At 34.3% G+C, this 27702-nt stretch overlaps 2 protein-coding genes across 4 annotated transcripts; one reads left to right on the forward strand and one right to left on the reverse strand.

The window, feature by feature from the left end:
- The first annotated feature begins 1464 nt into the window (after nt 1–1464).
- Nucleotides 1465–6028, forward strand: WDR79 (Telomerase Cajal body protein 1 homolog). Of its 3 annotated transcripts, none has more exons than XR_002722802.2 (6): nt 1465–2012; nt 2444–2721; nt 2842–3014; nt 3107–3271; nt 5507–5674; nt 5731–5870. XR_002722802.2 is itself a non-coding variant. In XM_074171456.1 (6 exons), exons 2-6 carry the CDS (start codon nt 2485–2487, stop codon nt 5944–5946), a joined length of 726 nt encoding a protein of 241 aa, XP_074027557.1. In that variant the 5' UTR covers nt 1871–2012; nt 2444–2484; the 3' UTR covers nt 5947–6028. The 3 variants fall into 3 exon arrangements, 2 of the variants coding, with proteins under 2 accessions (XP_023022254.1, XP_074027557.1); XM_074171456.1 differs by lacking the exon at nt 5507–5674 and having other exon boundaries at nt 1871–2012; nt 2444–2558; nt 2624–2721; nt 5731–6028; XM_023166486.2 differs by lacking the exon at nt 5507–5674 and having other exon boundaries at nt 5731–6028.
- Nucleotides 6029–7481: 1453 nt separating this feature from the next.
- On the reverse strand, nt 7482–27474 carry LOC111510568 (uncharacterized). The gene is made up of 8 exons (XM_074171564.1): nt 27367–27474; nt 22138–22510; nt 19377–19497; nt 17861–18277; nt 16328–16665; nt 12956–13308; nt 12234–12901; nt 7482–8152 (listed from the first exon to the last, which is right to left on the reverse strand). Exons 4-7 carry the CDS (start codon nt 17974–17976, stop codon nt 12728–12730), a joined length of 981 nt encoding a protein of 326 aa, XP_074027665.1. The 5' UTR covers nt 17977–18277; nt 19377–19497; nt 22138–22510; nt 27367–27474; the 3' UTR covers nt 7482–8152; nt 12234–12727.
- Nucleotides 27475–27702: the final 228 nt, after the last annotated feature.

The raw sequence follows: 27702 nt of genomic DNA on the forward strand, positions 1-27702 counted from the left end.
GTTCCAATGTTTCCGATAGGTGTCACATTATGATTAATAAAGTTACTTATCCCTGGGCATCAATAACATTTGTTTTTATCAAAAACAAAGTTCGTCGATGGCAGTTATTTATAATAAAATTTTTTTCATAATCTGAAGTCATAATACAAAATTGCAAGCGGAAATAGAGTGAATAATCGAGAACAGAAATCACGCATATGTCTCATTTTTAATAAATATTTCAATTCCAACAAGTACTTCACTTGAAAATATTTTTTCCACACCAGCACAGAAACTGAATAAATAGGCCACTGAACTGTTTTAGTACTTGACTGAACTTGTGTTGCACTCTTTGGAACCTTTGGTGTAGTACCTAATGAATATTACTGAAGTTTTTTACAAACACCAAACTGTTATTTTAAGAGGAAGATCTTCCTCTTGAAGATGATCATTTGGTGATCGAAACACGTGTAGAGGTGTTGAAATAACAGTGTGGTGCCGGGAAAAAACTCCACTGAAATATATATTACTTGATTGAACTTTAGAATGGATACATATGCATAAAAATTTAGATTATATTCAATAGCAAATACAGCTAACACTAAAACATGAAATATTTTCTATTTTTCAACTGAAATACAGTCTTTTGTGGATTAATAGAATAGTTTGAAGAAAAAAATTAAGAAATGTATTTCACTGTTTGAGATTTATGGAGCCAATATCAGTTATTTCAACCCTTTAATGTCTTCAGATTCATAAATATTCTATTTTTTATCAAAAAATATATTGGTTTCATGAGAAGTTGTAATGTATCTTTTTGAAACATATTCTTAAACATCGGGTTGTTAAAAATGAACAATAAAACGTAGAAAACTGGGTGAACATAACCACAGAATACTATTCTGTGGCATAACCCTGAATCGTGATGGTTGACAGTGGCGGGCAGTGTTGCCACTGACCCGGTAATTACCAGGATCGTAGGTAATTAGAGGTTCTTCCTGCTAATTTTCCAACAAAATTTATTTTGGGTAATCGAACTCATGGTGGGGTAAACATTCTGGAATTATTTTGTACGATACCATTGAAAGTTATGACGGAGATCTTGATTGCCAACAATTAAATAGAAAACATGGTCACTACTTAATCCTTATCAAATCCGATAATCGCTAATAGTGCTACTTTCATATTTTATATCGAAAGATTGGAAATACACTAATTGTGCATGATTTCCGGAGTTTTTCCAAAATAACTTGCTGTTGCATGTATCAATAGTCAAGTTCAGCTATTCATTTACTCATTTGCGGCTTTTCAATTTGATAATTTTTCCAAATTAATACATTTTGTATCAATCGACGAGGAGATTGACTTTCAAAGCAAAATAATTCATTCTATCACCACACATTTTCATCAGAAAGCGTCGAATTTTTGAAAATGTTGGATCCTGGCAAAAATCGGGTAATATCAGACAAACTTGTAGGTAATTCATCATTGGCAACACTGATGACAGAAAACGTACTAACAGGCTTTTTTGTGTTTCCAAAACGAGATTCGAGTTTAATATAAAAAATTTGAAAGAATGGTTGCTGGGAAATAGTCGGATCGTTTGAAAAGAGGACCAAAACGTTTATTCAATATCCTATTGCTCCTCTGAGAATTTATTTTCAGGTTTTCAACATGAGCGAAGCGGTTGTAGAATCGAGTTATGTGCCCTACACTTCACCATTCCAATTTGCCGAAATGAATTTTGAGAAGTCTGCTCTAGAATTAGGAAGAGCCCAATGGCCAAATTATAACGATCAACATTACCTTCGCGGATGCAAATGGTCTCCCGACGGCACATGCCTGCTCACGGTTGTTCGAGGAGCAGGTATGCATGTAATGGAGCTTCCTTCTGATTTGTTTATTGGCCTAAGTGTTCAAACGAGTAGACCGATAGTGCCTTTAGTACCTGCAGTTAGTGTTCCTGAAGGAGGCCTCATTTATGATTATTGTTGGTACCCTGGAATGAATAGCGGTAATCCAGCTACTTGTTGGTGAGTTTCAATCAACAATAACTCTCACGGGACAATTACATAAGGCTGATTTATTGAATAAATAATGCAACATCAATCGTATGCTGGTGTAGTCATTAACTTGAAGGACAAATGTTCATTTCATAGATCACCTACAGTTAAAAGCTGTTGAGAAGAAACATAATAATCTTTTACACAAATTGTATTTGCAGAGTGACATATATGAATGATTATAAATTATTTTTGAATTTTATGTTTCTGAGGAATGATCGAGGGTAACTTTATCTTCATGTTACTTGATTTATGATTCCAGCAAAACACCTAAAACATTGTGGTATCATAGACTTTATTTAGTTTATGCCTGAAATAGATGCCAATAAAAGAATCTCTCCAATTTTCAGTAGATGTATTCATCACTCTTGTAGTGACTCGTCTTTTTAATTATTTTTCAGTTGGTTGTCCAGTGGCCACGGAGGGCCAATCCACCTTTGGGATGCCTTCTCAGGAGACTTACGATGTACATATAGAGGCTACAACAATCAAGACGAAGTTGAACCAGCAATTAGTGTAACATTTTCTGCAGATGGTCAAAGTATATTTTGTGGTTACAAGAAGAACGTTAAAATTTTCAGTACTGGTCGACCAGGAAGGGACTACGTAGAATATCCGTCTGCCCATCAAGTATCCTGTCTTGTGACTAGTCAGGCTCAGCCAGGGGTGGTAGCCATAGGTAAATTTGGGTGTGAAAAGTTGTTCCAGTCAATAATTAAAAGTGCACAACTTTCAAATAAGAACTAAGACTTGCTGGGGTAACCGTTAGCTGAAAGCTACAACATAGCCTCTATTTTAGGTACTTGGAAAAACACAATTGAACTAGTATCCCAAAGCGACGGTACATTCAGGCATCTGTGCAAACTCAACGGTCACAAGGGTGGGATAACAACTATGGCATTCTCTCTAGATGGATTCAGGCTCTACAGTGGCGCTAGAAAGGACAAAGAGGTCATTTGCTGGGATCTACGAGTAAGGCACAAAAAACTCATCATTGTTACATGATCCAAGGAAATCATTTCAACACTTTATCAGCAATGTTTCTCACCAATTTCCTTTTTTAGGTGCCTGGACGTCCAATGTTTTGTGTAACGAGAGAAGTGAATACAAACCAGAAAATAAATCTCGACTTGTCTGTAGATGGGAAATGGTTGGTTTCTGGGGGTACCGATGGTAAAGTACAGGTTTGGAATGTTGCTGAAGAAACCTATCCTTCTGTTCACATGCAGGTACGATTTTTTCCATCTATTCATTGTGTGTGAGTTTATGATTGAGACATGGCAGGTATGTGCAGTGTGGCGAGTAGTCTTTGACGAAAATCAAGATGTATGAGGGTGGTTTGAAAAGTTTCCAACGTAACAAAAATACAAGACGTTTGAAATAACATAGCTTGTTTTACAATATCACCAAAAAATATATGGATATAGAAATGAACAAACAAAACAATTTCATTGAGTAAGTTGTATTAAAACATTGTTTCTGTTGGGTGTTGATGTCTTACTCTTTCGTGGGGGTTTCTTGTCACGCCAAACTTTCTAATGATTTCTATATTGTCGTCTTTTCTAGCAAACTTCTGAGTAAGTGGCGGTAGTCTTTCCACAATAAGGATAATACCAGTGAACTGGTACAGTTGAGGGTTTGGAGGGTTGTGTTTGGGGTTATTGGGATGCCTTAATCTTGTTATTCAGCTTATAGCCGCTGTTTCAGATACTTTAATTGTTTTCAAGGCCCCTTGTTTGGTATTGAGAAACAGTGGGTGCACGAGTATTCAATGAGTGGACGACTGATTAGTTTATATATTCAGCTTGCTGTTGTTATGTTTGCACCTGCTCCCGGGTTTGTCAAACTTGTGAAATGTGCGGCTCTTGCAATCACTTTTTTTTGTTATTGACGTGACTGTTGAAACGTAGGAACACCTACGTAACTAATTTTCGATTTTGAATGTAAGATATGTTGGAAAACGTTGATTGTTGGAGAAGTTGCGGAATTCCGATGATTAAATATGGTGCTGGGTTTGGCTGGAGCCTCCATTTATTGAAAATATAACCTCTTCAATTCAAATAAGATTCCTCTTGGCTGGGATTAAATCAAATAGGTGAATGAATGTCATTACGATGACATAAGCAGATCAAGCTTATTCCGTGACATTAGAAATCGTTATTCATGAATGAAGTGTGTGTATTTTCTATAATGTTATCCAATTTGAAGAGCCTTAAGGCAAGTGTCTTAAGGCGAAACATCGATGTATACCAGTGAGGATGACAGTGTTCCATATAAGTGCAATTTGTTACCATTCATTTAAAGTAGAACTCATGTGAATGATATCTGATTTTTATTTCACAACGAATGTTTGAAATACAAACTGAGAAGAGAAAAGTATCTTCTGTATAATTCAGTGTTCATATAGAAGTATTTGTTTCGAAAGAATTTTTTTCTTTCGTGTAATTAAATGTTTATATGAAAGTAGCTGTTTCAGGAGGACTTTCTTTCAGTTTGTGTGTGAAAGTTACATCTTTGCATGATCTACACATCCATGTATAGAGTTACTTATTTTCAAATTGATTACTTCCTTCCTTTCTTTGGAAGATTCCCTCATCCTTTTTCGTATCAAGATGAAGTAGTAGAAAGCCAAAAACTTTCTTTCCCAAAAATTTATTCGTTATTGTTGCAAGATGTTTCAAACTGGTAAAAACTTTGTCTAACGTGTGTCATCTGCATACTGGAGAATATATGCTTCATGCCTGAAGTGGTTGATATTCCCTTGTTGCTGATGATAAATATCAGAGCTGTATAAGTTATATAACAATGGTGAGAGCGGTGAACCCTGTGGAACTCCCTGCTCTGGGATAAATTTCTCATAAAAACACACAACTCACTCAAATGACTTGTTAGATAACAACTGCGGTGAATATTTGATGAGTAACTATCAACAGATGAACAACAAAACTAACTAGCTTTTATTTACGAGTGCTGCCATCTTCATGTTGAGGTCCTAAACTTTTCAGACCACTCTTGTATAATCAAACGATAAGCAAATACTGTGACCCCAATTTGGAATGTATTTAGGGCTTTGGTGAAAACAAATGACTGGCAGAACTTTCCGATGGAAAGTAAAAATGATATTCGTTGAGCACAGAATTGAAACACCATTTAATTTTTTCAAAAAGGAAACTTCTTTGAACTTTTACATCTTATTATGAATGATTGATTCCAATTAAATGGTTTGAATGTGTTACATTTCTATAAGGATTAGACAATAAGTACTTTGTGGATGAGATATGAATGTCAAGATCTAAAAAAGAAAATGAATCATTCTGATTTTGTGAAAATCCAAGTAATATAATTCAGTACTTATGATCAGAGATTTTGTTACTTCTTGGTAGTTTTTCTCAAGGAATGAATCATTTTTTTTATTGAACCAACTGAAATATATTTTTTTTGTAATAAGTAAGCAATATTTACAGGATCTGTTAAATCTATGTCACCATTTCTTGACCGAGGATTTTAAACCAGGATAACTTTTTTTCATTCCTTCCTAACAATCGTTTTTTCCTAAAATTCAAATTTAGACTAAATAAATTCGTAGACAAGACCAGAGGAACAGTGACATTTTCCTCAATACTCAGCTATTGGTAAATGTTGTTCTCATACTTGATTCGTCATCTTTAACCGATTCAATGTTTCACAGATGAGTTTACACAACGATTGTTGTAATGGGGTTAGCCTGCACCCCTACAGACCTATCCTGGCTACGGCATCGGGGCAGCATCACGCGATGGATCCCATGCATCATACTAGAAATACTACGCAGTACGAGAACTCTTTATGTATGTGGTGGATTGGGGCACAAGAAGAAGATCCTGATCTTCTAACTGCCATTATAAAGGCTGCAACCAACTCTTAGTATTGGTTAGCCTAGCTCTCAAATTATTTGTATTATTAACACATTTCGAACACTTTTTCAATAAATTATTGTATTTTTCAAATCTTGCTTCAGTTCAACGCAGTGAAAAAATAACTTGTAATGTCACTTCAGGTGATTCATTAACGGAGTTTTGGGAAGATCTTCATTTTTGACTAGTGACTGCCCCAGATTCGCAAGATAGTAGAGCATATGCGATTCAGACATAAATAGTAACAATAATAATTATATTCATTTCTTTGGTTGAAAAATACAGTTGAAAGAAAGAAATCGATGCACAATAACAAAGAAAATGTCAAGTTCAAAAGTAAATACAAAAAAAACAAATGTAAATAAGTACATTATAAAAGTCAGTCAAAACAATATAAATAACATACACAGTCCAAAAGTATTGATAAACATCCATAAGTAATAGAAATAGAAGTATAAATTTAAACAAGTTGTAGACTATAAAAAAGTCTATAATAACATAAACAACGCTCAATTTCTCAACACTCGGAAATTCAAAGCGAAACACTAACCAAATTTGCTAAATCTGAAGATCTCATATTAGTTCTTCTTCTCTTTTTTTTATGGTCTTTGCTTGCCTTCAGGGCAGTAGACCAGTCTCCTAATGCATAACAGATGTTATGCAACAGTCGCTTCGTCCGGGGACGTGTGTGACTTGCTTAACGCAAACTACGTCTGTATGTTGTTGATAGAGTGGACTACGTCAGTTACAAATGAAAGTGGTAAAAAACATAGAAAGTTTCATTTCTCTTTTCTTCATTAATTTTCATTATGCTAATATTTAAACTTCCCAGAACTCTAGACACGTTTAGAGGCGCTGTTATTCCTTAAAGTAAATATTTAAAGTCCGTCAATGTGACACTAGAATACAGTGTTGCCAACTGGATCAACTATAAAGTCGCTACAGATAAAGCAAAATTCCGCTATACTGCTTGAAATTCCGTTACGCTTGTATATCTGACGCAAATCAGTTCGCGTATGCGTCCTATCTAAATTAAATACCACAAAACTAACAGCTTATGTACCGTTCAGATACAGAAAACTGGAACTGTCAAGATCATGTTCACTTTCAACTGCGCAACTCGGTAGATGGTACCTAATTTTTTAAATTCGCCGCAGGTCTAATCCATCATTTCAAGTTGGAATCAGACAACCAATGTCGAGAAAAAAATGTTCTCGAGACTTTTGAACATGTTCCGTTTCTGTCAATTTCAGCAGTGGTAGATCTATCATACAAGCTACAATCAGATGAACTATCTCCCATTATCACTGTAGTTTATTCCATATAATTTATATTACTCGAAATTTTTGGTTTCAAAATATTGGAGGTTATATGATGAAAAGTATTAAAAAATCGTCTTCTTCCATCATGTAATGGCCTCAGCTACCAAGACTAACGTATTGACTGTACATTCAACTGGCAGCTTTCAGCTTAAGAGTGCTGTTCACTAGTTCACTGCATTTTCTTTACATTCACATTTGGGCTAGAGTAACAATAAAACAAATAATTTGAAGATTTCAATCTATATTTTCCAAACCAAATGCAGTGTCCAAGATATATAAAACTATTTGAAAACATTGTGATTCGTTCCAGATACTTTAGAAGTGAACAAATGCTTATGTAGAAATATAAATGACAAGAATTGCAATAAAAATGTAGTTTTAAAAAAATTATCACAATGATACAGAATACAATAACAATTATTGTGTTTACAGCGTGCATGTGTTATACATGTTTGGTAATTTCATCTTGAGGTAAAGTATCAAACAAAAGTTCAATTTTGAGAAGTGATTTGTTATAACTCTGTATTTGATTGAAAAGGGATATTATTTCAAATATAAGCATATATTTATCAATTCTCTAAATAAAATTTATAATATACTGCACTAAAACAAGCAGTCGCTTTTTATGCTCGAGTAATTCTGATATACTGTATGTTTTATATTATTAATTTGCCATTGTTAAAATATTATTTGTTAGACAAAAACTGAACGTTTGTATGATAATTGATACAACATTTCAAGCTAGAAGGTTTTTTTTAATGGAAATAGGTCAACAGTCGTACCAGTTGAACCTAACCTATTCCAATGAATTTAATCGTTCCAGATATCTCCAGGCCACATCCAGTTTTGGATAGGGCAGTTTCCGTTGTGTGTAAATGAAAAGCAGAAAATGTTCCTGTAAATGAAAAAATGTCATTACTTTTAATGTTCAAGCAAACTTCTAGGAATGAAAAACTTCCCATTAACGTAAATATAAAATTTACCTAGGTTGAATAGTGGTTGGACTTCCATTCTAACAGATTCGAGATCTGTGACAAGAAAAAGAAAAAAAAAGAAATATATTATCAAAAATCCAAACAAAAGATGATTGTGAATACTAAAAAGCCACTAGTATAAGTTGAAGAGCTTGAAAGCTTTTACATGTAAATACTATGACTAAGTAAACCGAACAATACCTCAAAATACTTTAAAACTATAATTGGTTACCAGAAAGGGATGAATGATTTTTAGACATTCAATATCAGTGGAGTCTGAAGTGCATCCTCTTAGGAAGCCAAGCATTCTGAGAGACTTATCTACAGTGGTTGATATGTGGGGCTGAAAAGCAAGTGAATTGTCCAGAAGTAATCCCAAGTCTTTTATTTCGGTAACATTATTGAGTGAGACTTGGTTTATAGAATAAGAGGATGTTAAAGAACTATGTTTTCAGCTTAAAATTATGGTATGGCATTTACATGCATTAAGCTCCATACCATTGATGAAACACCAAGTAGAAAGTTCAACACAGTTGTCTAGCGAATTGATTTTCTTGTGAACTTTCAAATCATCTGCGAGCACACAAATTCTGCATTAGAAAAGCAGTACCGAATGTCGCACATAAAAACAGCAATGGTCCCAAATCGGATCCTTGGGGCACACCGGACAGTACTAAACTTCCAGAAAATTTAAATCTGTTAATTAGTGTTATCTGTATCCGACTAGAGAGATAACTTTGTATTTAAAATAGGAGATTGCCACAAATTTTCATATGTTCGAGTTTTCATATTGTTCGGGTATGGTTGACTTTATAAAATGCCTTAGAAAAATTTGTGTAAATGGAATGAATTGGCCACCTATGTCCAGACATTTGAGAGATGATTCACAAAGACAAGAAGATTGAGCTCAGAAGACTTCCCTGGGCAAAATCCAAATCGTTGATTACGAATAGGTCTAAGAATAATTAATGTTAGGTGTTTAGTGATGAGAAAATATAAGACTTTGGGACTTTGGATACAAATTGCTCAGATTTGTGTATTTTCATTGAGCAACACCTATTTCACTATACAATAGTTTTGTACATACACGCCTGAAGAAGCTATTCAATCAATCAATCAAACATTTATTGAAGAAGTTTTCCTTCACAATCACATTAGATAAAAAACATAACATCATCATAAAATACTGGCTGATTCAACAGGTCAAACAAACATAGAAAAAGTCAAAATGAAACATACAATATACATACACTAAAAGGAGAAACTGATGCTCGTGAGAGTAGTATGCTTTCTGCAATAGAAAAATCTTGAGCCGCCTTTTAAAGATGTTGATGTTTGAGGATTGAATTTCCTCACTAAGCATATTATATAGCTTAACCCCAATGCACATGGGGTGATTCCTTGATACTGTCAATCTACTAAAAGGTTGAAGTAGTTGAGAGTTATATCTCGTGAAATGTTCATGGATTTGCTCATTTTTAGGAATAATTGAAATATTGTTTTCTATATATATCAGTGTTTGGTAGATATACAAACTAGGCATTGTTAATAAACTATAACGATTGAATAATGGCCTGCAGTGTTCACTTGAAGATGCACCAGCCAGAATTCTGATTAACTTTTTCTGAATAACAAAAACTTCATCAGCTTCAGCTGACGAGCCCCGCTGTTCAAGACCATAGGAAATTACCGACTGAGTTAAACTGTGGTATAAAAACTTGAGAACATCAAGAGAGACTGTTTTAACCGACGAAGTAAATATATATGTTTACTGAGCTTCAGTTTGACACTATCAACATGGAACTTCCAGGTAAGTTTATTATCAATATCAACACCTAAGAATTTAGTACAATTAACTTGATGTAAAGTTTCATTATTTAATCTAAGCAAAGAGCTTTTATCAATTGTTGTATTTTTAGTAACAAAGTTAAGCATTTGAGATTAAGCAGAATGTAGCAGCAGGTCATTTATAGAACACCACTCAGAAATTTGATCAGTTACTTCATTAGCTTTGACAATTACTTCGGACATAGTTCCCGTAGATACTAAGATGTTAGTATCGTCCGCAAAAATAACAGTACCTAATGGAAGCTTTTCAACAAAATTTCGAAAGATCATTTATAAAAACCAAAAATAGAAGGGATCCCAAAACACAGCCTTGAGGTACCCCTCTTGATACACATTTTCTGTCAGCTGGTCAGCTGGTGTGTGTGGTAAGATCCAACCTAATTCAATAAAGAACCACGTATACCATAAAACTGCTATTTGTGTATATGTTTTATGTGTATATGTTTTATTTGAGCAAATACTTTGCTCAAATAAAAAAAGAATCCTAAAGTCTGCTATTTGTTTTCCAAGATTTCTAGCGCGTGTTTAATGACTTGATCAATTGCACCAGCAGTAGATTTATTTCTTCTATAAGCATTCTGACTAGAAAAAAATAATCTGAATGATTCAAACTAATCATATAATCTTTGTTAGGAATCACACGTTAAAAGGTAAGACCTCGTTAGTCCTCAGCTCGCACAAGTTTCTCAACTTCTGAGAGTTGTCGTTTGTATGGGGGCGACAGCTGATTAACGGATTAAACACATTTTCAAACAGTATTCAATAATCTTGGAAAACTGAGTAAGTAGCGATATAGGCCTGTAAGATGCACAGTCAGATCGAGAGCCCTTATTTTCGTATATTAAGAAAACCTTAGACATTTTCAGTATATCAGGAAACCTGGAAACGTAACACAGTGTCAATGGAAGTACTGAAACTACTATATTTTGGCCTTATTCAGTCATGCCTGTCATATGGTCTGATTTTCTGGGGAAAAGCCCATAATAGTGGTCAATTATTTATCACTCAAAAAAAAAATTGTAAGGTGTATGCTGAATTTATCTAGCAAAACATCTTGTAAAAACCACTTTGTTGAGCTGGGTATTATGTCATAACCAAGCTTGTACATTTACTCAATAATTGTTCACATCATAAATAAACATAACTCTCTCAAAACAAGAAAGGATGTTCACAATCATAAAACGCGGCAGAAGGACACCATCAATTTATTTGAAGGTGATTGACAATGTTTCGTGATGAATTTCACTAGTTCGGACTTCCATTGTCTATTATATAAAATGATTTGAAATCCCTGAAACAAGTAAAAAAGAATAATTAAAAAGAATAGTTGAAAATAACAATTATATTATCATCACCAGAAGACGATTGTAGATACCAACAATCGAAACGTATTCTTTTTAATTATTCTTTTTTACTTGTTTCAGGGATTTCAAATCATTTTATATAATAGACAATGGAAGTCCGAACTAGTGAAATTCACCATCAATTTATGTTTCTCTAGATTATCAATCGGACAGGAGAATCCCAATTATATAGGAATCAAATGCTACAATAAAATATGTGAAATTAAGAAATTTAGAGAACTCAGCACAAGTTTATTTAAAAATTTTCTAAAAAAGTTTTTAGTACAGAAATGCTATTATTCAGTTCAGGAGTTTTTGAATGAAAATTTTGACTCGGACCACATGAAACAGTAGTCTTTTGATTCAAATTTTTAATAAATAATTCTAATTAGTATTGATAAACTTATATTTCATTTATTAATTTTTAAAGTGTGTACATGTACCTATTTATTTATATTAATTTATTTTATTTTATGACCAAAAAGTGAAATTGTAATATTATTATAACCTACTTATTAGTGACGATTCCCATAATGTATGGTACTTGTATTGTAACATTCAGTGGAAAATAAATTGTCTTGTCTTGTCTCCCCTCAATGAAAGTGGAGTTAACTATATGAGTCAAAGGCTCAGAAATCACATTGGCAACCTTTATAATAACATGAACAGGAATTTCATCAATACCGGACAATTTTTTCTTAAAAACTATTGCATTGAGACACACGTGTTGCTGTTTGGTTTTTTGTTGTTCACCACTTGAGACAATGGAAGTACAAACCACTTTCACCGACTACATTCAAGGAAACATTACCTTTATCCTAGTTGTTGAGTTTCTATTTTGATATCTGGGTAACAAATTTTGTCCTTAATTTTCTTCAGTTGTTTGAGATGGCCTTCCAAAAAAAATTGCATCAATCCATTCCAACAAACTCTGTAACAAATTTGGTTCTGGATTTTCTTCACTGATTTTTGAGATGACCTTCCAGAAAAAATCGCATCAATCCATTCAACAAACTCACTGTTATTTCAAGTTAAATTTGGTATATCTGTTGCTTATGTGGCAAAAAATTTAATAACTATGAAAAAATACAGTATATCAATCCATCAAAAACAACTACTTTCTGTTACTAAGCTTCGAAAAAAGAAGAAATAAGTTAGTAAGAAGTATAGAATATATCAATAAAATTTCACTGAGTATAGTTAAAGACCGTAACCCGGGGATAGTATAACTAATGCTAAAATAAGTATAATGAGAATAAAACTGTAACAGCTGAATTTATACAAATAAACTGTATGCGATACTTTCTAGTTGTTCTCTGATAGAAGTTTGATGCATCTATCAATCTCCAGAATCTGTTGAAGGAAAGCTGCGTCTCGAAGGATCGTTCCTGATTTTTTTATTATATCCAGCAGTCTGAGATGCGGCAAATCCAGCTGATCATTACAGACAGACAATTTTTGTAGTAGATCCTCATCAATCTAAAAAGAAAACGATAAAGTACTAATCCCAAAACTGAAAACTCCTTCCATTACCTTTGGTTTCATACAGTCCGAAAACTTCAGTTTTATCCTCTGTTTTCCCATATCCTGATAAAATATTGTGAACTCATCGCAATTTGGTTTGACCTTGAAATATATTCCCGCAATCAAATCCCCTTTCTGATCTCGTGAAAGCAAACTCCTGAAGTCGTAGGCAATGTTTCTTCTTTCAGTAACATCTACTGCTGTTAGATAGGGCCTCCGCACATAAATAGCTCCACTGAAATTTTCCTCTTTGCCATTTCTGGTTGCTCTTTCAGTCCATTCAACAAAGTTGGCGTTGTGAGGATACAATTGGTAGTTATACTCCTTCCTGATATTATTTTCCTCCGACTGAATGAACCAACCTACAGAAGAAAAGCAACAGTTAATGCGTAAGATATTACACGTCATTTCATTTCCTTAAACTTTGGAATTGATTTTGGGTCCTTTTTTGAACATACGTAAGATTGTATAATGGCAAAATAAAAGTCGTTGGTCTTTTCATTAAAGCCCAAGGAACAATTTCCAAATTTTTTGTTAATTTTGACAACAGTTTGAAACTTCTATGAAAACTATAAAATGTATATCTTTCGAAACCTTGGAATATTCAGTTGAAATTTCAAGAGCATATATTTATTCACATTGAGTGGTTATTTTTTATTATTGTTATGATTTGTACTAATGTATTTTCTATTTACTATTTTTTACTTTTGTTACAATAATAATAATAATAATTTAAGATCATGCACATGATATTGTCATAAAATTTATATACACAGACATATATAAGTACACGTATATACATACGATAAATAAATAACTATATTACTTCACCTCGTCCATACAAACAAGCAATCAACAAATTAAAAGATTATGAATTAGCAAAATATTCACTCATGTCATAAAAGCAGGATTCCACTGAATATTTTTTTTTATTCTTGTTTTGCATTTATTAATATTCTTTTCGTTTTTGATATCACTGGGGAGATGATTGAAAAATCGTATTCATTATACTTAGGACTGCTTTCGTAAAGTGAAGTAAGGTGCTTTGTACTTCTAAATTAGTGTTTCTCAAAGTGGGCGATAACGCCCTCTTGTAGGCGCTGGAGGCCTGTAGGGGGGCAGTAAAGGGCACAGAGAAGATTGGGGGGCGTTGAAGCGGTTTAGAGAGGCGATGGCTAATTTAAAAATGTTTTTTGCTTTTAACACAAACTTTACCGCTCTTTTACGCTCAAGGCGCGTTTCCTCGTGTAACGCCATCTAGGGGACTAGACAGTAACTATTTCCTGTCCGGTGGTTGTCAAACTGTACAATAGATGGCGGTAAGCTTCAATGCGAAGCAAGAAGTTTCTAGTCTCCATTCTCGAAAGTACTAGGCCCGCCCGCTGTCTCATATCAAAGCGCGCGCGCCATCCAACTAGTAATGTCATTCGACGATATTACGAAAACAAGTGAATTTAGTTGGCGACTAGCTAGGTAAAGTGCTGTACGTGCGGTGGTGAATACTGTGAGTGGAGTCATTAGCAAGTTTTTAATACGCGATTCTTTACTTCGGCATTTTTGAAGAGAAAATTATGTCGGAAGCTAAAAAGAAGAAGCGGCAGTATAGCGCGGAATTTATAAAATATGTATTTGATGAAGATTCCACAAATCCATCTTCGCCTATGTGCCTTTTTTGTCAAAAAACATTTTCGAATGAAGCGATGAAACCCTCAAGGCTACAAGAACATTTGAATAAAATGCATTCAGATAAAAAAGACAAAAGTGTGACTTATTTTCAAGAACTGGAAAAGAAACACTCAGCTCAGCCAACTGCATCAAAACTTTTTTCAGCGGCTTTTAAGCAAGACGACGACGGACTCCGAGCTTCCTACAATATCTCCTTGCTAATTCCTCAAACAGGTAAACCTAACACTATTGGAGAGGATTTAATTTTACCGGCAATAAAAGAAGTAATAACTACTGTGCTACATAAACCAGCGGCAGATATAATCCGAAAAATTCCTTTGAGCAATTGTTCCGTGCAAAGACGAATTGATGAGATGGCTGAAACACTGAAGAGTCATTGTGCAATCATCTGAAGACTTCTAAATTCTCAATTCAGTTAGATGAGTCCACTTTGCCAACCAATGAAGCATTGTTGTTGTCATACGTAAGGTTTATTAAAAATTTGAAAATATATCAAGAACTACTATTTGCCAGAAACTTAGAGACTGATACACTGGAAAAATTTTGTGATGAAAAAAAAAATTCCATTGAAGAATATATCAGCTGCTACGGATGGCGCTCTGGCTATGACAGAATATCACAAAGGCTTCATAGCATACTTAAAAAAATTCCAGATGTGCTCTCTGTACATTGCGTCATTCATAGGCAACATTTGGTTGCGAAAAATTTGAGTGAGTGCCTCTCTCAATCAATGCAATATCTCATCAAAGCAGTCAATAAAATCCGAAACAGCTCTTTAAATGACATATTATTTATAACCAGCTTTGTGTTGTAACTGACTCGATTTTACAATCTACTTGACTCTATAATAGAGTTCTTGGAAAACAAAGACAAAGAATTGCACGACAACCTCATCACTTCAAAGAATGATATTGCGTACCTGACAGACCTGTATAAATTATTTAATGATGTCAATCTTCATCTTCGAGATGACGACTTGAATTTGATTGAAACAAAAAAGATCATTGCTGCTTTTGTAGCAAAATTGCTCTTATACAAGAATAATATCGGCAGACGTGAGTTTCGCAATTTCCCTAATTTGTCAGCAGTATCCTTCAACAACGACGACTTGCATGTTTACTGCCAACATTTGGAGAACCTCCACAGTGATTTTGCAGAAAGATTCCAGGAAATTTTAAAATTTGAAATACCGGACTGGGTGTTTGATCCTTTTCCAAATGTCAACACAGCAGGATCACCCCAGCTGTAGGAAAAACTCATAGAATTGATAACGAATGAGGAAATACAAATAAGATTCAAAAATGGATACCAAGAATGTTCGCTACAAAAGCCAATCCCGCAATTGTACCCTGGATTGTGGTCCATCGTTTGGGGGGCGCTAGAAAATAATTAATTCTCGAAGCGGGCGGTAGACAAAACAAGTTTGAGAACCTCTCAGTCAATCAATCAAACATTTATGTCACCATGCCTCGTAACATAGTTATGAGAGTCAGAATTTTTTGAGATACTCTTGATGTTGAGTTTTAGATATGTTACAGTTTTATAAATGTAATTCGATGGTAGCGTCAGTAATTTAAACTTTTTAAAATTATTCCTACATGTCATTCGGTAATGTGAGCCGACGAATCAGTCTTTTTTGACTAACAAAGTATGTTTATTGCTATTGTTAGGAAGGAAATTAAACAAGCAACCTACCAGTATGTGGATAACATCCATCAGCCATGACAGTAACAACCCTGGCAACGTGATAACCAGGATCGCACAACATAACCGCTGTTCGCCCAGAAAATTCTACTTTCAAACACATCAGCACATGTTCTTTTTCCAAAGTGTGACGTGCCGACATATGAGAATCGAGGCGATAGGAAGATGTGTACACAGACATGCTGTCTATGTCCTCTTCGCAAGACACAACGCAGATGTGACCTCCGATTCCAAGGTATTTGTCTTTTAGTTCGATGCTGAGGCGGTTCCAAAGTTCAAAAGCAAGTCCAACGCAGGTGTGATGATCCGGGGTGATTGGCGGGTTGTACCTGAAATCAATTGTCTCCTTCAAATGTTTGCTCTCAGTTACTAAAGGAATAAATGAAGATAGTTTGTCCATCATTATACAAAAAAATATGGGAAGCTTCTGATGAAAGGAAGAAATCAATTAACTTCAATTCAAACTATTCAAAACATGTATGGTCGGAGACAAATATGCTTAAACTAAATGTCATCAAATTAGGACTTGTGATTTTTGAAACAAATCAATCAACTGCGAGGAATCTTTATATGTAAAATTCCAAAAGAAGTCTATTCCAACATCTGATCATACTATCACGGCAGATGCAACCCTCAGTTGGTAAACCCATATAAACTTATTATATACGATATAGTCTGTGGGTTCTTCAGTACACTCACAAAAAAATATTCATTACTCAAAAAAGAATTCTGAGATGTATCCTAAATCTATATCAAAGAAGCTCTTGTAAAGAAGAATTTTGAAAATATCACAATCTTCAAGAAGTTCAAAGTTCAGTCATTTCTTTCTTGAGACATAAACGCTTCTATTCGTTCAACTGCTGACTAAGTTGAAATTTGTTACGAAATTTTTTAATACAAATAGCTATAATATTGTTTATCATGAATATTTAAAATAAAAACTTCATTTCTTTAAATAATTTTTAACTGTAAACTGTCGATGGTGAAACATTAATGTATCTTAGTTTGAAAATTTAAACATTGCTGAAATCAGTACTTTTCTAGGTTTAATGAGAGTTAACTTCTCGAACGTTTGACTTTTGCTCTGTCTACTGTAGATCGTATTGCAATAAAGTTATTATTATTATCAAAGATGAGGACAAGTATCTTCAATCGAACCTTTTAATGTTCACTAGTAGTCTAATTGTTTTAACAAAGTAAGAAAATATCAATACTCTTTAAATATTATGTTGTGTAGAAATCCTGTGAATTATATCAGTTTCAATTCCATCACGAAAGTTTGAAACACTTACTGAAAAGAAACAAATTTTTGGGTACTTTAATGTTCACTTTTTTGAAAGTAGTTGTTTTAGATGGATTTTTTCTTCCACTTTGTATCAGAAAGACTCTACTTTGTGAAGGGTTTTTATCAAAATGTAATTACCCCTTTCCACATTTTTCATATAATAAAGGAGAAGTAGAAAGCCAAGAAGCTTTTAAAAAATCTCTCTTCCGCTTTTAGACATAAAAAGAAAGTATACTCACGTATGGAAGAACTCAAGTACGCTACTACAATCGCTTTTCTTGAAACTCTCGTAGAACTTCAACCAATTTCCGATGGTATCGTAGTTGTGTTCTTCCAAAACTTTGCGCAGGTGCATCTCAATTTCACAGGCCAACGACTCATACTCCCTAATAGATTTCAACTTGTAGGGCTCAATGGGGTCTTCCTCCCAATTGGGCAGCGGTAGTGGATGTTCAATGGGCCATGGTCCGTTTTCTTGCTCAAATTCGATGAGTTCTGCCAAGCTGTTGTTACCGGCGCTGTTCGATATATCCCCAGATGCCCCGTGACAGGGGTCGGTTAACCCTAGGAGGGTGCCAGTTGAACAGGAGACATTTCCGTGTTCGAGTCAACTTGGCCATTCGCAGCCCCAGCGGCCGACGGTTGGTTCCAGGGATCTAATAATAATAATAATCATTTTATTTTCATTTGTCGTTTTACAGGTTTCAAAGTAGACACATTAACCTCCACTACTAATTGTATCTTGAAATGTGAAAACAGAAATTCACTAGTCTTCGCGGCTTTTTCACTAAGTACTAACCTTCAAAAGAAATCTGTTGAAATTTCATGATATTCTACTTATAAGTTTGTAAGTTATTTTGCTAAAACTTCTAAGATCTATCTACTACATGGACTGAAAAGTCTCGGGCTTAACACATAGATAACGCTAGTCTTAGTGCATTCACCGCTTTTTCAGTTAGTTCTAACCTCCAAAAGAAAGCTGCTGAAATTTCATGATATTCTACTCATAAGTTTGAGTTATTGTTCTAAGATCTATTTTGTCAGGTGCACAGAAATAACTTTTTATAAATTGCATTAAGTTTCACTATTCGAAATTACGTTCCTTTTGGAATTCGAAGGTTAGGTTAGATGTTGAGGATACATATTTTTTTAAAATTCTAAAGTAAGGTTACACTTAGTTAGGTTAGGTTAAGTTAGCATGTGACAAATTATGGAATTTCAATCTAATTTCAAGAAACTTGGCAATAACTGAATGAAAAGCGATAGAAAAAAGTTCGATGATATGGAAAAAGATGTGTTGAATAAAAAATATGTGAATTGCATTCGTTTATTGCTTAAAAAAAAGGTAAATTATGACATCATACAAAATTTGACAGCTATATTTCGAAAACTAATTGAGTCCGACAGAAAATAAAAAGTGTTTTGAATTCCTACCATCACGTAGTATCATCACAGAAAAAATCGCGAAAATCCGTGAATATCCCATAAAGTAAAATTTTCCCAATTAAAAGTTGCATATTATTTTCATTCAAACTAATTTGAAAGTGTATAAATGTACGGTACATTTCAATAAAATTCGTCCTGACTCACAACCGATTAAGACAGAAGTCTATGTTCACAGTTTCTATCCGACGAATAATTCTAATTGAGGATTCAGTACCTCCTTTCTGACAGTTCCTAAGCAGACGAATTACCTTGAAAGGTACTATAAAAGTGAAGGCAGTTGTGTCATACTTCAACTTTCTAGGAACTCACCTGTCGGCACTGATCTCCCCTGTGGGGAGAATGGGTCCAGTAGATACGGCATTCGACAAAGACTTGTGCACAGCATTTTTATCAGCTGTACACAAAGACTTTAACGGCTGTATATCACGCTCTGAAATCAAACAAATCGATAAACTTGAGTGTCAAGTTGTGCAATATTGAGTAAACATAGATATTCACATTCGCACAGTCAATTGTTTTATCTTATAAGTCAACTGTTCTATTACGTCTCAGTCTGTTGCCATCTAAATGAATTGCGCAGTAACAATGAATAAATATAGGAGTCTAGATTTTATCAGCTGTACACAGCTGAATAAACATAGATAGGTATGTATTTATATTCGCACACTCAATTGTTTTATCTTATAAGTCAACTGTTTTGTCTGTTGCCATCTAAATGAATCACGCAGTAACAATGAATAGTACAGGAGTCTAGAATTCGAGTTACTCCTTCGTGACGCGGGTTTTTTTCGCAATCATTTGAAATGACTAACCTTGTAATTAGTATAACTGCCATGACTAAATTGTTTTTGGCAAAATATAATGTTAACTACGCGGAGCTTTGGTCTAAAGATGTAGGTCAGGATAATCATGTATCAAGTGTTCAAATAGGTATATTTATCAAAACCAAATAGACTTTCCAAATTTCGTAACGTCACGAATTCGTTTGAAGTTCGCCATAAACAGAAATGGCCAATATTTTTATCAGAGCCATTGCATGTTCAAGGACTTTGGCGGTTTGCATAATGATTAAAAAAGTAAATTCATTCAAATAGCGAGCAAAATGTTTGCTTTGTTTTCTCGTTCAATTAGTAACAAAAGACAATGGAGTGGATACAAATAATATATTGAGAGTTTGCTAAAATTTCTGACTAAAGTACTCCAATTGAAAGTCATTTGTAGGGTAAAGGATCTCATTGTCTATTGTCTATATCACAAATGTATGTGAGGTTAGGATCTTTACTTCTGGTGGGTTATCTATTTTAAAATAAAACCCAAACTTCAAACCGACTGAATATCTGTGTGACTAAGTGAAATGATTTCAATAATTTTCATTTTGGAATTATGTTCTTATAAAAAAGTGTTTTTTCTAGATGCACTATATTAGTTTAAAATTTTTAACTTTATCTTATTACTCTCAAGCCAACAGCACTTGAGGCTTGATTATTTCCATAGAAATATGAGTAAGTATAATTCGTTACTCATTTTATTTCGTTGATCTGTGAGTCATTTGAGTATGAAATTCGGGTCAGCAGTTTATTTGTGATAAATAGCCTACTGAACAAAAATTTATGTTTTTTATGTCTACTTGGTTGTCCATTCAGAAGTTTTTTTGTATGCATAGTGCATCTAACTCAATAATTCGAAGCTATTTATAATATTAAGTCAAGGGTAAATGTAACTAACTATATTTCATTTCCTGTTAAATAAGTGAAGGTCATCTTCTGATTCAATCATTACTGGAAAAGATCAATTGTAGGAATATGATGCAATATTATGTGAGTTAGTTTATCTGCTCGACTATAATTTTACTTTTTGAAACATGATTTCTTGATAAGATATCAGTTAAGCGTGGCTTTTTTGAAAATTCGTCGCATATTTATGAGCATAACACCTTAGATATTTATTCGTCCACATACTCATATTGTAAAAAAGATAAACACAGTAGAAACGTACGACTAGAAAAATTGACGAAGATATCGATGAACAGTAATAATCTAAACAAACCCAAATTGTTATAGTTTTCGTTATAGTTTGTTGCCAGAAATATAATTGAGGTAGGCAGGTATGTTTTTCCATTTTCAGCTAACATTACCGATAACATTCTATTTATATGATTTGAATACTTCGTCAGCGGTCACCGTCTTTATTCTGCCTTTATTCAATTCCTTATTTAAACAATAGTCACGTTTTTAGCAAATGGAAAGGATTTTATACCGTTCAAAACGAATATTATTGCTACAACAAACAAGTTCAAATTATTCGCCAGAAAATCTATTTTAAAAAAAGAGCAGATAGAATCAATACAATAAAGAAATCTTTGATGGGAGAACATATGGCAAACCCTGCCAGCTCCTCGACTATAAATAGTTCTGCAACCTTACCTACAGAAATTATTGAAACAAAAGAGTACCTACTTTGAGTGAGAAGGCATATTTCCGGTACAGCTGTTTCATGCAGAGTTGCCAATTCAGCATCAAAAGCATTGACTGAACTTTTACTGTATTTAGATTCATTGCCATTTCAAGGAAACATTCATTTGGAAATATTTTGTGAAAACAATCAATAATTTATAGTTTTCTGATTTATTCGGCTGTTACTTGGTGAAGATTCATAGTAATTTAAAGAACAAAATCAACCTAGAGTGAAATTGATAGTATTCGTTCTGAATATATAACTTAAATTCTAAACTTTTACAGACTCCAGTATAATATTAACTGATGTTCGATGTTCATTCCGCGATCAATTTTTAAATGAAATTAATCCTCACATATTTCGAATACCCGCGCACAAATTCACAGAAAAGTTGGGGGATTTCCTCACAAATCGGCAACAATGTACGCATGCCAAAGAAATCGTTCATACAAAAATGAAACACCCGTTTTTTGCACACGTCAAAGGTACCTACATATTGTATATCAAATTTATTCAATTGACAAATTTGAAAATATCCACTATCTACAATTTAGTAACTTGATAACTTACGGTCAGTAAAATAGGGTTAGGACAGGTAATTTGAAAAGCCACTTACCCATACAATGGTGACGAAACCAAACAAAAAGGAACAGATACTTCTTTCCAACAAGTTGCTTGAATGGATCAGATTCTAATATTTATAGGTATTTCCGACTGAACGGTAAAACACGTTCCGTCCCCCACTCTTGTGACGTTACTTAAGTGGCCTGACGTCCGTAAAGGTGTGATTTCTGATTGGCGAGAGTTCGGAATTTGCACTACGTCACACTCTTCTTCCCTGTTTCAGGGAAACTGAAGCAATCGTCGGTACCGAAAACTTAGCACTCTGTATTTAACCGGTACACAGTCTGGTAATGATTACTCGAATTCACTAAATGTTTATAAGAACACCAATTCAGGAAAGAGATTAATCTCATTATGAACAACATCTGAAAAAAAAAATAATGGTTAGAAAGAAAAGAAAGAACAATTTGTATGAGGGGTGTTGGCTGCCTTTCTTTGGCAACTAAATTTGGGAATACTATCCACGATAATAATCGAGCAATTTTCAGAAATAAAATTTTTATTCTAGACGCGTTTTGCTAATAGTTCAGTACCGATTATTTCGATAATCGGAGTCAATTCCATATGTAAGGGTTGCCAAATTAATTGTACGGGATCATATCAGGAAGTTGGTCAAAAGAAACCATAAATAGTAATGAGAAAATATACCTGGGAGTCTGGGAAAAACTTCTATAAAGGAGTCTTTTGTGAAACGAATTAACAATAAATTGATGGATATAGCCATCAGTACTACGTGGTAGGAAATCATAATGATGAAAAGAGAATTTAAACTTTCTATGTTTTTTACTACCACTTTTATTTGTAACTGACGTTACTGCAGTTTCGTCCTATAAGGACTTTTCAAACTTATACATTAAACTCAAACTCAAACTTATACAATTAAATAACTGCTAGATTCATCCAGAAAAATGGCTACCTGCCTAATTGGCGACTCAAACATCACAAACAATCTCCAAAGTCTGGAATACCTACTGTGTAGGTAGTTGGGAGAGATTAATATTTCGAAATATTAATTTCCTTATACCTATGTATCTCTCCTCGATAGTTTTCACTTTTGATATGGAAAAAAGGTTGGGAACATCCTAAATACTGAGAATAAGAGGTTCGCTTAATGATTGGTTCAAATCCTATGTCAGCAATGTAAAAATGGGAGAAGGATTTTCTGATCTATTCGATGTGAGTTTAGGAATTAGAGAGTTACATAATGAGGTCGTAGTTAGATGAATAAAGGAAGAAGGTACTTATGGAAAAATATGGACTCCAAAAAAATTGCACGGCTTTGAATCCCCTTGAAGTAAATGAAATTTTGTTTCGTAACTTGTCATATAGGTATGCCATTTTATAAAGATATTTATCCAATGTAAATTGATACTTTTGCACAGACACCGATCTCAGCATTGGCATTTCCAATGCCAAACTTATTCAATTTTCTCGCTGGCATTTCGGCGAAGGAGGCTTGTCTCTGAAATGTTACAAAATTTCACCTTGAATAACTAACTGTCTATTACATATTGCAAAACTTCGATCTAGTTGGTAATGGAAATGGTGAAGGTTCAGTCGAAGTAAGTTCAAATCATCTTTTGTGAAGAATAGAAAAAGTATTTTAACCGTTTTTATCACTTTTAGAGGTAGTCTCATTATCACAATTTTTATCAAGTTCAACTTTCTATTTTCGCTTAATCTTCCAAATTATCTAATGAAAAACTCGTGATGCTCCGTGATGAACCAGTTATTTATGTCGTATAATAATAATGTTGATTATTATGGTAACAGTCGCGGATTTGATTTCATGGAATTTATTATAATCACAACCACTAATGAAGTAATCTGCAGATTTGGAAATTATCTTTGACTCACATGATATGGATATTTGCTGCATCTCAGAACAATGGCTCAAATCGAAGGAGATGATGTCATTCAAATTATATGATTTTTTCGTGGTAAGAAGCTTCTGCCGTGAAGAATCTCAACACAGTGGTGTTTGTATATTTGTAAGAACAAAATATGGCCCAAATTGTGAATCAATAGCCCGCATGCATACAATGTTCAGAAACAATTTGAAGCAACAGTAATCTCTATAAATCTCCCAGTCAGCAGTAGCAAATTATACAGTGCATTTCTTTAATGTCCCCCCCTTTTATTTTTTGAACGGGTAATGAGATTAATGCATGAATAGGGGAGACTGGGGCAAGATGAGATAGCTAAGACAAAACTCGTTATACAAGGAAAATTAAACTCTTTAATAACATTCTTTAACAAAAGAGGTAACCATTATACACTTCTCTCTTATAATTAAACGTTGTAGCATGCAAAATCACAGGCAAATAATGAAAAAATAAACTCGGCAAATTTCCCGTTTTGCCCCATAACTGGGGTAAGATGGGAAACGCTGTGGGGCAAAACGAGTACGCTTTTTAATCGGGTAGACAGCGTTCACAAATGTGTGCCTCTTCATCTTCCTCATCTACTCCGGCACATGAATTATGCGCCCAACCGTGGCACACGCCGCAGATGACCCAACTTTCGGTTGAATCTGAGTATAAGTACACACAATAGATGCAACCACAGTCATCATCCTCTTCTTGGGATGAACTAACTTCTGATTTAGTTTCTTTTTTGCACCTTTTGGTTTGACGCTTTTTCTGCAGGTTTTCCTTGTCAGTTGTCTTTTTAATCTTCTTTGCAGTCTTTTTACCAGGTTTCTTTATTTGTTTTTTACCTTTTTCAGTCACTTGATTATCAGTCTTGATTATAGTATCCCATTATGCCCCGATCATCTTGCCCCGATCCACACGTAGATAAAAAAGATGACGCAATTCTAACCTCAAACTTTACCGGCGAAAAAATCTGGTTTGAATTTAATGTTTTGGACTATTATAATAATCTCGGGATTGAAATAATACATTAACACAAGTACTTACATGTCTGTTCATCAGTTTTCGAATCAAATATCGCGTAAAAACACTTGCAATATCACTTTTTTCTCTCTGCAACGCAAAAACGAGTTCTAACCTGTTCGCTCTGCTTGGACACACTAGCGGAGAGTGAAGTTCGTGCAAATGGCGCTGTCGCCGCTCCGAACACGATTACTATTCACGCACACAGGCTTACTTCCCGTGCTGCCCCGAACTTCATCTTGCCCCGTTCTCCCCTACTTGACAGATGAAACTTTTAAGATGGCGACTGGGCGCCATCTGGTAAAAAATTTAATGGACAAGGGGGTCTTGTGACACATCATTTTGAAGCTCCTGACGAATACTTCACAACCCTAGAATATGAAGTCAATATCGTCACCTACTATAAAATGGCGGAACATTGAATCATTTCCTGAAGACAAACATATTTATGTCGAAATGCCATATTCTGCCATATGGCAATTCCAACAACCCGATAAGGTTTGTTAAGTTATTTTTTGTCTATAAAAACGACAAAAAATGTCAGTGCGATAATGAACATCATTGTTCAGTTAGAATAATCTCATTTAGTTTTCAGTTTTACTAGTAGACAGGTACCACGTCAACAATTTCTAAAATGGTCAATTCTCGTCCATTGGAAGAAAAAATTGAAAGCGATTTTTATTTACGATGCGACGCGACGCATAACTTTTACGAGACCGAATTTGTATACAATACAAAGCTCCCAGGTCATCCGTCCATTCCGGAAGAACAGCAAGTGCAAATAATTGGTGAGATGGTAGTAAAACCTGAACAGTCTACTTATTCCGTCGTGAATGTTTGTGAGGTGTTTCCTTATGGTACACCAATTAACTGAAGATGACCCTGATCGTAGAACAGAATTCTGCGAAATCATGACGGAAACCATTGCAAGGCATCCTACTTATCTCCACAATATCTGTTTTAGTAACGAATGCATATTTTTTCAAATGGCAATGTTCACAGAAAAAATTGCCGTTATTGGAGTGACACCCACCCTCACGTTTTCCGGGAAACACATACCCAATACCCAGAAAAAATTAACGGTTGGGATGAATCAGGAAACCATATTGTAGGAACTCAATTTATTGATCAAAATTTAACAGGGGAACTGTATTTCAATATGCTGGAAACTACTGTTGACCCTCTCATCACTGAAATCGTCAAAGCGAATCCTGATAAATTCGATATAGATATTGTATTTCAACAAGATGGAGCACCACCACATTACTCCAGACAAGTAAGAAACTATTTGGATACTACTTTTCCCGGTCGTTGGATTGGCCGTCGAGGTACTACAGAATGGCCAGCTCGCTTGCCAGATTTGACATCTTTGGACTTTTTTATGGGGCTATTTGAAGAAAAAGGTGTACGAAACTGAACCTGCTTCAATATTGGATATACGGCAGAGATATTGACGTTAGTGTTCAAAAATGTTCAAAAAATAATTAGAGAGTCAATTGAAAATTGACTCTCTAATTATTTTCCACATGTTCAGATTTAAAAAAATCAATTTCAAAAGTATTTATTATAGTTGTTGATATTTCAATAATATATACTGAGTTGTATCACTTTCTTCTGATTGAGCGATATGGATGATAGCGTACGTTTACGCTTGAGGAAGTTATTATATAGCGAAACACGTAAGCTATTGTATAACTAAACACGTGTCGTGATTTTTGTAAAACCCTTTATAGTGAAAATCATACAATGAACTGTATTAATTAGTTTGAATATTGTATAACCGTTTCACATTTGTTGTATATTTTACATTATTGTTTTATATTGATGTTGTCTTGCACTATGACACACTCGAAATAAGAGTGAATTCTCCTCTCGAGTATATTTATGTTTCATGTATATTTTAAATGTTGACTCATTTTTTATTCTATCTCGAAACATATGTTAACTGACTTATCGCGTATTATCATTTATGGTTCCGGAAATATATGTCTGAAGGACTAGTCATAGGAAAATTGAGCAAGAATCTAGGGAGAAGCACATCAATACGTAAAAACAATGAAAAATAGGCATCTAGCAGACTAGTGCTGAAAACTTATGCGTGATTGCTCAGGTCAAAATCACTGAAGAAAATGTCTGAAAAGACAAATATTGCTGTAGACGCCAAAAATGAAGCTGTACATTGAAATAACCATATTATAGATACAATTGAAATGAGGTCATAATATCGTGGTTATTTTGGACGTCTGTGAAATATTTGATAGAAAGCAAACAACGCAAACTACAACTAATTTCAAAAAGCTTTTCGATATCTAAATTTTTCTCACCTGACAATAGTTATAGTATAATTTTGAGAGAGACACTGTTCATTTTCAGCCAACTCGTGTTAGGGTACTTGTAAAGGCAGACTATGCTGTAGTATACGGCGTCGCGACGCTTATATGTTCCCGGGAAAATCGATAGCGTTACGTCTGCGACCCAGGGTCACGTGTACAGTCGCAAGTTCGAGTTATGAGTGGGATAAATACAAAGAAATTTCAGGAATGAACTTGAACTTAACAGTATCGAATGACGAGCTGTTGGAAAAATAAATTGTATTTACACGTGACAGCGTAACATTTCGAACAATAAATTGTGAAGTAAACGGAATGGCTGGAAAAAGA

Source organism: Leptinotarsa decemlineata, unplaced genomic scaffold, assembly GCF_025532065.1.
Source record: "Leptinotarsa decemlineata unplaced genomic scaffold, Ldec_3_MD MMD2_tig00000010_RagTag_RagTag, whole genome shotgun sequence".
Taxonomy (NCBI): Eukaryota; Metazoa; Arthropoda; class Insecta; order Coleoptera; family Chrysomelidae; genus Leptinotarsa; species Leptinotarsa decemlineata.